The sequence below is a fragment of the Amblyomma mixtum genome, chromosome 10, assembly GCF_055824585.1.
Source record: "Amblyomma mixtum isolate Tamu chromosome 10, ASM5582458v1, whole genome shotgun sequence".
Classification (NCBI taxonomy): Eukaryota; Metazoa; Arthropoda; class Arachnida; order Ixodida; family Ixodidae; genus Amblyomma; species Amblyomma mixtum.
Genome location: NC_143021.1, coordinates 163,770,356 through 163,782,305, shown reverse-complemented (window position 1 = coordinate 163,782,305; position 11,950 = coordinate 163,770,356). Strand labels below are relative to the sequence as shown.

The window sequence follows — 11,950 nt, the reverse complement described above, 5'->3', positions numbered from 1 at the left end:
CATACGGACGCCTTTTGCGTTGCACCTCCATCGAAACGCGGCCGCCGCGTTCAAGTTCGAACCTCAGTAGAGCGCCTTAACCACTGAGCAGGTGCGGCGGGTAATAAGAAATCGCCATTGCCGTTCACTTCCTTCTTGTAGAATACGGGCAAACGCGTCAGCCGCGTTTTCATCGCTCAGCGCTACAGCCTGTTTGAATTCGCTGACCTCAGGCTTCTTTCAACGAAGCTCGCATTTACCAAGCTTCTCTGAATAAATTGAAACTGGTCTAAAATTTTTTTCGGGGAAAGAGGCTGCGTCTGCCTCACATTTTGCTAGAAGTTACAATATTTTCTTCTGTATGTTTGATTACATTTTAAATTAATCGCTTCCTTCTTTTTTCTCTCTCTCTCTGTTTTCCGTCCAAAACCTTACCTCTTTTCAGTCCCTGCCCTGATAGTGGTACAATCTACCGGTGTTGCTCTTCCATGTTGTTTCCTTTTCCTTTAATTTGTACAGGTGAATAGCAACCTCCGCCTCCCCATTCTTGGCCGATCCCGCAGTGTAGGTATGTGCCATCTTTTCATAGGCTAACAACAGCAACAAGTGCCGTAGTGGATGACTCCGGAATAATATCAAATCCCTGCCTCACATTTCGTGTATGCACCGGGTGCCATCATTTCGCCCTCATGCTCCGCAGCCGCATGCTGTCAGCTCCTCCCGCGATGGCCGAGGGCGTCAACGTCCAATCTCTTCAAGTGGGACCAGCCGCCATCTTTGCCGGCTTCCTTCCCAGCGGGACCCCGCCATCTTCAGCGGAACCGATGATCATGAAGTTGAGGATTGGCTCACACCCTACGAACTAATGACTGCATAACAGATGGGATGCTGACAGTAAGCTCAACGAATTTTTTTAGAGCGCAGTCTCTTTGGCGCCCGTCTCGCGGCGTCGCCGTCGCCGTTGTCCGTTGTAACTAGCAGTGGGCACCTTAGTCGCGCTTTAAGCGGCGAAACCAATGGAGCGAGCTTGGAAAGCAAAGCAAAGGCGCATAACTGCCTTCTTGGAACAGTGGACACCTAAATCGTGCTTTACGTTATTGGATTGGATTGGAGTAAACTTTATTTGTGCCTGCAGTTGGGCGCTCGCGCGCCCCGACGAGGGCCTGCATCGTCTACGAGGCTGCCGTTACTCGGCGCGGGTCTCCGCTCGCCGTTGCCGGCTCGCTGGGTCCCTGCCTTTCGAGCGCCCCGAGGACCTGCTGGACGGCCCATAGCTGTTGGTCATGGTCGTTGCTCTTCGCGGCTGCCTCCAGCCGCGACGGGATTGTTTCTGATCTTGCTTCCTTTGGATTTCTGATGCAGTCCCACAAGATGTGCGTGTGATCTGCCGGCTCCCTCCGGCAGACTCTACACGTATCGGTCGGGTAGGTCTCGGGGTACATGCGATGCATCAGTCCCGGGCTCGGTAGCGATCCGGTCTGGAGCTGTCTCAGTAGTACCGCCTCCGCTCGACTCAGCCTCGGGTGCGGGGGTGGGAGAGTCCTGCGAGCCAGGCGGTAGGCCTTCGTGATTTCGCTGTAGTCGGTCATGCGGTCCTTGGCTCCGAACCACGTCGGACAGTGTGTTGCCGGGGCGCGGTTGGTTAGCGCTCGCGCCGCTGCATGTGCCGTCTCATTGTGGTTCGCACTGCGTTCCGACGCGTCGCCCGCGTGCGCCGGAAACCACTTGATTCTTACTCTTCTGTCTTGCAGTTTAGTCGCTCGTAGTAAGCGCTCGGCCTCCCTGCAGACTTGGCCTTTGGCGAAGTTTCCCACCGCCTGTCTCGAGTCACTCAGCACCGTGTAGCAGTCTACGTCGGCGATTGCCAGGGCGATGGCCACCTCCTCCGCTTGTTCCGCTCCGGCGCCTCTCACGCTCGCTGCCGTCCTCGTGGCGCCGGTCGACGCCTCTATGACGACCGCTGCGAAGGCGTTCCGTTGGTATTCGGCCGCGTGCACGTACCGCGCGTGCTCGTCGTTGGCGTGCAGGTCGATGAGAGCCTTGGCCCTCGCCGCTCTTCTTTCCTTGTTATACTCGGGGTTCATGCTCTTGGGTATGGGGTCGATTCTGGTCTGGCGTCGGACCTCTTCGGGGACGGGGAGCTTCGTCTCCGCGTCGTTCGAGTGTCCTATTCCCAGGTCGTCCAGTATCTTCCTCCCGGTTTTGGTCGTGGACAGCCGCTCCAGTTGAGAGGTCCGTTGCGCTTCGGCTATTTCTTCGAGCGTGTTGTGGATCCCGAGTTGTAAGAGGCGGGTCGTGCTCGTGGACTCGAACAGGCCCAGCGCCGCCTTGTACGCTCTCCTGATGATTACATTAATTTTGTTGCGTTCGTGTTGCAGCCATCTATGGTAGGCTGCAACGTACGCGACGTGGCTGATGATGAAGGATTGGACGAGCCTGATTAGGCTCTCCTCTCTCATGCCAGCCTTCCGGGAAGTGACTCTTTTGAGGAGTCGCATAGCGTTGGCCGCTTTTGCCGTGAGACGGGCGATGGTTTCGCCGTTTCTTCCATGCTTTTCGATGACCATGTCTAGGATCCTGATTTTGCTGACCTCGGGGATCACGTTGCCGGATTTGGTTACGATTCTGATTTTTTCGCATTCGCGTTGTCTGGTCTTGCATCTGCCATTGTTGGTAGGTGGGAGTATGAGGAGCTCCGATTTGCTCGGCAAACATCTCAAGCCGGTGCCTTCCAGGTGGTCTTCTATCGCGTCGACGGCGGCTTGCAGAGCGCCCTCGATGTGGGCGTCGCTGCCGCCGGTCACCCACAGTGTGATATCGTCCGCGTAGATGGTGTGCCTGACGTCTTCGATGTCCGCGAGCTTCTCGGCCACTCCGATCATTACCAGGTTGAACAGCATCGGCGAAATGACCGATCCCTGCGGTGTGCCGGTGCTCCCGAGCTTCTTCTCTTGCGTTTGTAGGTCGCCTGCTCGTAGCTGGGCGGTCCTGTCCGTGAGGAAGTCCTTGATGTAGTTGTAGGATCTTTCGCCCATGTTGAGCTTAGAGACTTGGGACAGAATCGCCGAGTGTTTCACATTATCAAAGGCGCTCTTTAGGTCGAGACCCAGGATTGCCTTGTTGTCGCGGGCGCTGCCGCCATTGTCTATGATTTGGTATTTGAGCTGCAGCATCGCGTCCTGCGTGCTGAGGTGCTGTCTAAAGCCGATCACCGTGGCCGGATACAGCCCCTCTCGTCCCAGGTAGTCTTGCCCCCTGTTGAGCAGGACGTGCTCCAGCACCTTGCCCACGCAGGACGTGAGCGAGATGGGCCGAATTTTGTCCGTGTCCGGTGGCTTCCCCGGCTTGGGTATCATCAGGATAGTCTTGGCTGTCTTCCACTGCTTTGGTAGCGCGCCCGCTCTCCAGCACTTGTTGAAGTATTTTGCGAGGTTCTCAATCGAGCCGTCGTCGAGGTTCTTGAGCGCCTTGTTCGTGACGAGGTCCGGGCCAGCTGCCGACCGGCTGTTGAGGGCGTGCAGGGCCGCGCGGACCTCCTCGACGTCGATGTCACGATCGAGCTTCGCGTTGGGTAGGCCGCCGTACGGCGCGTGTTGTTCGGTGGGCGTAGTGGGCAGGTATTTGTCATTGATGCGCCTGGTGACTGCATCAGCGCCCTGTACCGAGACAGCCCGATGTATGAGCTTGGCGAGTCTGTCCCTTTGGTGCGACTTGGTCTTGGTTTCGTCGAGCAGGTGCCGCAGCAGGTTCCACGTCTTCCCGCTATGCATCTGCCCGCCTGCCGCGTTGCAGATCTCGATCCACTGTTGCGTGCATAGAGCGCGGCAGTGCTCCTCGATCGCTCGGTTGACCTCCGCCACCTTCTTTCTGAGTCTGCGGTTGAGCCGTTGGTTCTTCCAGCGACTGAGTATTGACTGCTTGGCTTCGATGAGATGCGCCAGCCGGCTGTCAACTTTATCAATCGCAGCGTCCGTTTCAATTTCTTTGGTCGCGTCGCGTACGCTCTTGGTGATTTCGGCCGTCCACGTCTCTATGTCTTCGATCTCGCCGTCAGCGTCTGTCTTCTGGCTTCTGGCGTCTCGGAAGGCATCCCAGTCTACCCATCTGTGTGTTTTGATGCTGGTGTCGTTGTGTTCCGGTATGCTGATTTCCACGATGGTGTGGTCGCTGCCGAGGTCGGTTCCCGTGTTTCGCCAGGTGATCGCGCCCCGGACGTCGTTCTTGACGAACGTGAGGTCCGGAGTGGTGTCCCGGGACACAGAGTTACCGATTCTCGTCGGGTGCGCCTGGTCCATGATGAGGGTGAAGTCGAGTTCCATGGCGTCTTGGTACAGGTCGCGGCGCTTTGCTGTGTACTTGTTGTAGCCGCAGGCCGGGTTCATCGCGTTGAAGTCGCCGTAGACGATTAGCGTGTTGCGGCCTGCCGCGGTGCTGGCTCTGTGTAGTATTGTTTTGAATCTCTGTTTTCTCTGCGATGGGTTGCTGTATATGTTGAGCAGAAAAATGCTTCCTTTTCTCTTCTTGCCCGGGATGATTTCGGTGAGTGTGTGCTCGATCTTGATATTGCTTTGCAGCTCGTACTCAACGAACGTGATTCCTTTCCTGACCAGGGTGCACAGGCCTCTCCCGTCGGGCTGGCCCTTGTGCACTCTGTAGCCGGGCAGGGACGGTGCGTCGGTGAGCGTTTCTTGTAATAGGATCACGTCTGGTTTGCGCGCGGCATGTGCGATGTGCTGTTGGATGACTGCCTTCTTCCTTCCGAGGCCGCCGCGACAGTTCCACTGCCACGCTGTTACGGCTGCTGCTGTTGTTGCGTTGGCAGCCATGGTTGCGTTGGTGTGTACGCGGTTCCCTGGTTGGGTGGGTGTTGCGCGAAGAGGAGCGCAAACGACTGGTGGCGCACTATCGGCTGTAGGGTCCTTTCGATGTAGGCGAATCTGTTCGTGTTCTCGGCTTGGTAGATCTCCATTGTTTGTTTCATTGCTGTCACTGCTGCGATGTTCGCAGTAAAGTTTCGCTCTTTCTTCTACCAAAAAGCGAATAGGTTCTTTTTCTCTTCTTTCTTCTGCACCAGGGGTGCCCCGTCGGAGACGGCTTGTTATTACTTGAAGGCTGAAGGTCTATAGGAGATGATACTTGCAAACAACAGAGAACTTGCAGGGGATATAACTTGAATCTTTATATACAATAGTTTACATATATATACAAGTTGAGCAGTGCGCACCACAACAACATGGAACTGGCTAACATTTAGGGGAGGCCCCTACTCGGCATAGCCGAAGATGCGTTACATCTATCTCCGTAGCCCAGAACCCCTCTTCCGGGCTCCGGGACCCAGTTTTAAAGACACATGGGCCCGGCCCACATTCATCAGCATCCAATCGTGTCAAACCCTTAACACGATTGGTTTTTAGCCGCGTGGTCCGCCCTCCAACTTCCTTAAGGCACATAACTCTCTCTCAAATGTACATATTGTAAAAAGGGCATCATTTTCCCTTAAAACACCGTACATTCCGAGAATTCACACACATACGGATTGGCCCCCCGGGTTACGTGCCCCGCCCCACACTTCCACCGTAGTAAACAAACTCTCTCCCCTATGGAAAGAAAAAGCAAAACACATAAGAACGACATGTCAAAACACTGCCACGGGTACGTTTGTCTCCCCAGTCCCCGTGACCTTGACGCTTCCCGGCACTAGGGCAATTGTCGGCCCCAACCCAGCTGCGACTGTCGCAAACATCGCCCGGGAGCGCAGATCCACTTTCCGATAAGAGTCGGATCACAATGGACTGCCGAAGCCACCAGTTGTCCTCCGGGGTCGGGGCGGCGACATAAGTCAAGCGGCCGCCACTGTCCCCAATTAAGCAGGTGGCAGTGCTCGTCCTGTGCGGCGGCGTCTTCTGCGCGCGGCCCGTTTCTTGAGCCCGCGTTGTCGTCGAGCCTCGGGGCTATCCCGGACGCCAGCCAGCTGCACCGCCGCCCACAGCTCCCATTCATCCGGACGCACCGGACCCCGCTTCGTTCGGCAGTGTTCTCTTCTCAAAAGAAAAGCGGTCGAACCTCCGAACGAAGCGTCCGAAACTTAATTGGGCCGCAAGTGGTGTTTGTGAAGCCGCGTTGAGCTGTCGGCGTAAGATGAAACGGCAGCTTGACCTTTTTATGCTCTTGGTTCTTTGTGCACTGGCACAAAGTGGTCCCGGCGAGGAACACGCGTCCTTCCCCAAAAAGGGGACAATGGGAGGCTTGGGTGAGCCCGCTTCGCTGCTGGCTGCTGCCCACTTTGCGCTCTCCTCGCAGCCCCCCCCCCCCCCCCCCCCCCCCGCCGGGGGCTCTCCGGGTTCTGCAGCGGCGACACCAAAGGCGACAGAAAGATGGGCGCTCCTAATGAGACCGCGCGCATCCCCATATCTCCCTGGGGCCCGCTCAACGACGAAGCCCCCCTTCCTTAGCCGCGAAGAAAGGAGGGGGGAGGGGGGAATAAACACACATGGCGCATGCTAGCCCTCTACATTCGCCGTGATTAATTGTTCGAGTTTGGTGAACTTCGCTTCGAATTTGGCCTCGGGGTTGTCGATTCGATTTTCTCTGTTTGCTTGCGCGTGGCCTCGACGGCTCGCTTCTTAGGTGCCGGTTCCTCTACGGCTGTCTCCTGGGTGTTCATGGTTGTTTCGTCGGTAGTGCTTGTGCTTGGCGTGAGTCTCTGTGGAGGCTCGTTGTTGCATTGCAGCAACTTACGGATCTCGGCGATCTCTCTCGTGAGGCTGTTGATGGTCGTGCGCAGCGCCGCGTTCTCTTGTCTTAATGTCTCGTTGGCTTCTCGCATCTTGTTTATATCGTCTTTCTTCGTGGCTTCGGTGATTTCATGCGCGTTCCTTATATTGTTCCCTTTAGCTGCGTCAGCCCAGCTGACTCGCTCACGTGATGGTGACCTTTTCCTACTGAGGCTTCTCTTGCAGCTGCTGTCTCTGGAATTTGGCGCGCGGTTCTCAGATGGAGTCCTTGACTTTCCCGCAGCTGGCGGCTTGTCGAGTGGCGGGAAATCGCTCTCCGACAGCAGCTGGCGTTCGGCCTGTCGGCGCTCCCATTGTCGTTTGCGCACTACTTAGGGGATCTTGTATTTCGCCTTGCACGTTCGGTCTCCGGTAGGGTGTTCGTCCGCGCACAGCTTACATTTAGGGGTACAGCCATGGTCTTCTTTGGGGTTGGCGAGTCCGCAGGCCAGGCACGTTTTGATATTGGGGGTCGGGCACACGTCCTTTCGGTGTCCCACTCGGCCGCACTGGTTGCAAACGTCGATCTGTTTCCTGTAGAGGCGGCACGGTATCAGGGTGACTCCGTATCGGACGAAGTTCGGTACCTTGGGTCCCTGGAACACCACGATCGCGGTGGTCGTGCTGCCGATCCTCTTTGCGCCCACTGCTAGCGGGTTTCTCTCGTTGACGATGTTCCTATCTATCTCGTAGGTGCTCGCATCGATGGGGATGCCTCTGATGACGCCCTTTACGGTGTCGTGAGGAGCCGTGCGATATGCGCTGACTTCGTAGGAGTTGTCTTGAATATAGATTTCCTGGATTTTAGCGTACCTAGCCGCGTTGTCTTCGTTCGGTGTACTGACGACCATGATGTTCTGTTGCGTGTTGGGGCAGATGGTGTCCGCGGCGCTTTCCTCGCTCGTGATCTTGGCCGCGGCGAGTATGGCCGCAGCGACGGTGGTGGTGCCGGTCTTGACGATGTCCAGTCCCCCTCTGGGTCTGACGACTATCTTGCTCTCTTCCAGTGGCATGGCTGGCATGCGTGCTGCCTTGATGGCCGAGGCTCTGACGTTCTTGTGGAATTTCGATTTCGGGCTTGTTTGACTCCCGCCGGGTCCGTCAGGCTTGCCGCCGTCGGGGGTCCGCTGGCGGAGCCTCGACATGCGTTCCCCCGCGAGCGTCTATCCGGCGTCGTTGTGGTATTCCTCTGGTGATATCTCTTTGCCTTGAACTTGAACGCACATTTGGTTGTCCACGATCATTGTAGACGTAGCGGACGCCTCCCTCGTCGTAACGGACGCCTCTATCTCGGCCGCCGCCGAGGAGTACGGTTGAACTTGAACGCACATTTGGTTGTCCACGATCATTGTAGACGTAGCGGACGCCTCCCTCGTCGTAACGGACGCCTCCATCTCGGCCGCCGCCGAGGAGTGCGGCAGGCGGCGACCGGTGCGACGGTGCTGGGCCACGTGGCGGTAGTGACCGATCTGCGCTGCATGCGTTGGCATTGACAACGTTGTGCCATTTTAAGTGCGCATAGCGGGCTCCCTAGGTCAGTGGACGCCTGAATTACGCTTATAGGTACGTAGGGTAAGAGAGAGCGTGGGCTGCAGGCATTGACAACGTTGTTCTCTGTCTTTCTGAAAAACTTTATTATGCCTACATAATAGGGAGGAAGTTTGAGGTATCCCGGAAAGGACCACCTCTCACAACCACTAGGTGCGCTCCTCAGTACAAGAGCGCATTGGCGACCGCTGCGGCTCGGGCGCACTCGACCAGGGCCTTCTGGCTCACCAAGTCAGAGCAGCCGAGCAGGGCTGCCTCCCAGCCCTCCCTGGTGCGGTTGGGTTTTGGGGCGAGGTTCGGGGTTGACTGACATGCCCATACCATGTGGAAGATGTCCGAAGACTTCTCCGCACAGTACAGATACTTTCCAGTACATGCAGGATCAAAGTGCTTTAAAACTGCCTGGCACAGCAGTGTCTTCGTGTAAAGACGGAGGAGGGTGCGTTCCTGTGTGTTTGTAAGACCCTTACAGGGCGTAGGATAGCTTGCGTGGCCGGATTGGTATAATTCAGTAATTTGTCGAAACGTGAGGGCAGGATTGGGTTCAGGATTCGTTTCTCAAGTGTCTGAAGACGTTGTCCGGAGAGTGATTGCGCGGGCGGCGGCATCTGCTGTTTCATTGACTTTGAGGCCCGTGTGAGCAGGAGCCCATACGATCGTTCGAAACGCAGGGACCCCGAGGTAGTCGCTGTTTTGAAGGATGCGATACGCAAAGAAAGGAATGTATCCCTGTTGAATATTTCTGCGGGCCCCTCTCGAGTCGGTAATGATGACTCGCGAGTCCTGGTCTGCGGCGGCTAGTGCAATGGCGACCTCCTCCGCATGTGTTATGTCTTGAGCTCGGAACGTTAGGCCGTTCACCACGACGTTTTGGTGGACGACTGCGGCCGTGTACCAACCACCCTCATGGCGAGGTCCGGAGGCGTCCGCGTAGAAGATTCCGGCTTTGTTTCCATAGTGGCGGGTCAGTGCCTCCGTCCACGCAAGGTGCTTGCCGCTGTGGTCGTCACGTGTCATGTTGGCCCGAAGAGGACGCAGGTGCAGGGCGTATATCTCCAGACTTCGGGGATGCGTACGCGCTCTTCCATCAGTTTTGGGTGGTGGATGTGTAGTCAGGCTAATAGGTGGCGTCCCGACGGGGTCTTTGAAAGTGTTTTGTATTGGTGGTCTAGTGTGCCTCCCGGAGCTCCGCGAAAGTGCTTACAATCACCAGGCCCATGAGGCGCTGGTTGGACGTGCTCACCGGGAGATCGAGGGCATGCTTGTACATCTTTCTGAAAATCACCTCGCGTTCTCGTCAAACTTCCGCAAGTGAAGGTAAGGAGTCGAGTAGAGTACTGGGCTGGTCACGAAAGCATGCGCCAGCCGCAAGGCGTCTTTGCACCGTTACCCCCCGAGTTTGTTGGAAACCCGGCGGACCATCGGCCAACCTGGTGCCCCGCCTTGCGCACTTTGGCTTGTGTTGTATCAACCAGTCGATGTTTGTGGATAAAGAGGCCAAGTACTCTAATCTCATCGTGTTCGGGTATCTGGCCACTGGCCACAGATAGTTCAATTTTGGTGGTGCACTTAGGCGACGCACGAATGTGCAAAATTCGGATTTGGACGGGGACCATTCCAGGCTAGAGCGGCGGGCGTAGGAGTCCACGATCTCCACCGCTTTTTGCAGGTTGGCTTCAATGTCTCCAACCGATCCATGTTTGGCCCAAATGGTTATGTCGTCAGCATATAGCGCATGCTGGATGCCTTCGGCCTGCGCCAGCTGAACCGGGAGTTTCAATCATGGCCAGATTGAAAAGTAACGGTGAGAGGACCGCGCCTTGTGGGGTTCTTCTCGTTCCCAGTTGATAGGGGCCGTGTTCTTTGTCTTGAATTCGGATGACAGATTGTCGATCGTAGAGAAAATGCTTGATATACAAAAAGGTGTTATGTGCACTGTTGGTCTGGGAGAGATGTTGCAAGATAATTTCGTGTGTGACGTTGTTGAAAGCCCCCTTGAAGTCTGGGTCGAGTACTGCCTTATCGTTGAAGGGGTATCCGACAGGGTTCAGTATTTCTCGGTCGAGTTGAAGCAGAACGTCCTGCCCAGACCGGTGAGGGCGGAAACGGAACATGGTGTCTGCGAATGCATTTTGGTTTTCCAAAAGCCCAGACAGCCTGTCCTGCACCATGGTCTCCATCAGCTTTCCCGCACAAGACGTGAGGGAGATGGGACGGTGGTTGTCTGTGTTTATGGCTTTGCCGGCTTTCGGAATGAAAGGTACCAGGGCGGTCTTCCATGCTATTGGGAGGGGTGCCTCACGAAGCCATTGAGTTGATGAAAGCGAGGAGGCTTTCGTAGGCGGGGTCGGGAAGATTGGCAAGGAGTTTCACAGTTATATTGTCCCGGCCTGGTGCCGTTCCTCGTTTCATTTTAGCCAGGGCCGCCTTCAGGTCGTGCCGCTGGAACGGCTGATCCAGCTCCGCGTTCTCTGAACCTGCATACGAGTACGCGGGCCCTCGGGAGTCCTGTTGAGTGCAAAGATACTGGTCGCGAAGTTTGCACGCTAATTTTGAAATATTTTCATCGAAGCTATGAGTAGCTCGTTGGAGATGTTTTGGTGTCTCGGCACTAGTTTGAGTCGGGTAAATTGGGGCGCGGAAGAGGCGCCACGGGCCCCGGCTAGACATTTGTCTGGCTGCCGTTTTACAGCGGTTCTCCCATTTCGAGTCGGCGAGTTGGGCCGCGCACTCTGCTGCTCGCTGGGTGAGCTCGGCGATATGAATTTTAAACTTCTATTATGTTTTTGGCGGCGCCATCTGCGGATGAGCCTGTGCCGCGCCTCCCAGAGGTGCAGAAGGTGGTTGTCCACCTCCGGCACTGCCTCCGAGAGTTGAATTTGAGTTTCGGTCGAATGAAGGTGTGTAACCAATCGTTGTGTCCACGTGTGGTATCCTTGCTCGTGGATAGAGGCCGAATTGATGTAGCTTTGCCGGAATTTATTCCAGTCAGGCAGCCGAGCTTGTGCATGCGGTCTTGCCAGTGGTTTAATCCTTATGGTGGTATTGATAAGGCAGTGGTCACTACCGAGGGTTTCCTACGTGTTAGCCCAATCTGCATGTGTCATGTTTTTGGTAAAGGTAAGGTCTGGACGCGTATCCCGGGTCACCGAGTTACCCACCCGCCTTGGGTACGCAGGGTCGGTGTGGCGAGTCAGGCCCAGCGTGGACGCAAGTTCCGCTAGCTTGCATCCGCGCTTCTCCTCACGCACGTAACCCCAAAGCGTACTGTGGTCGTTGAAACCGCCTACATTTACAAGGGGGTTCCTGCCCGCAGCCTTTAGAGCGCGGCTAGAGTGCTGCGAACGTTACATTTTTGAGTCTGGGTGAACAGTAGGTGTTGAGTATGTGGAGCGGTGCATCGCGTTTCTTAAGCGGAAGGAGTGTCACCATCACGTACGAGTATTCATTTTGAAGTTCCAAGTCGACTAGATTGTTTTTTTTTTTGAGGGAAGGAAATGGCGCAGTATCTGTCGCACATATATCGGCGGACACCTGAACCACGCTGTAAGGGAAGGGAGGTAGGTGAGAGTGAAAGAAGAAAGAGAGATAGAGGTGCCGTAGTGGAGGTCTCCGGAATAATTTCGACCACCTGGGGATCTTTAACGTGC

The 11,950-nt window shown here is 55.9% G+C and overlaps 1 protein-coding gene and 1 pseudogene across 1 annotated transcript; both read right to left on the bottom strand.

Moving 5' to 3' along the window:
* Positions 1 to 1,151: 1,151 nt before the first annotated feature.
* LOC149327581 (uncharacterized) lies at positions 1,152 to 4,805 on the bottom strand. Its single transcript, XM_089564918.1, has one exon. The coding sequence runs from the start codon at positions 4,803 to 4,805 to the stop codon at positions 1,152 to 1,154; it is 3,654 nt and encodes a 1,217-aa protein (XP_089421044.1).
* Positions 4,806 to 8,462: 3,657 nt separating this feature from the next.
* On the bottom strand, positions 8,463 to 9,520 carry LOC149327580 (uncharacterized; annotated as a pseudogene).
* Positions 9,521 to 11,950: the final 2,430 nt, after the last annotated feature.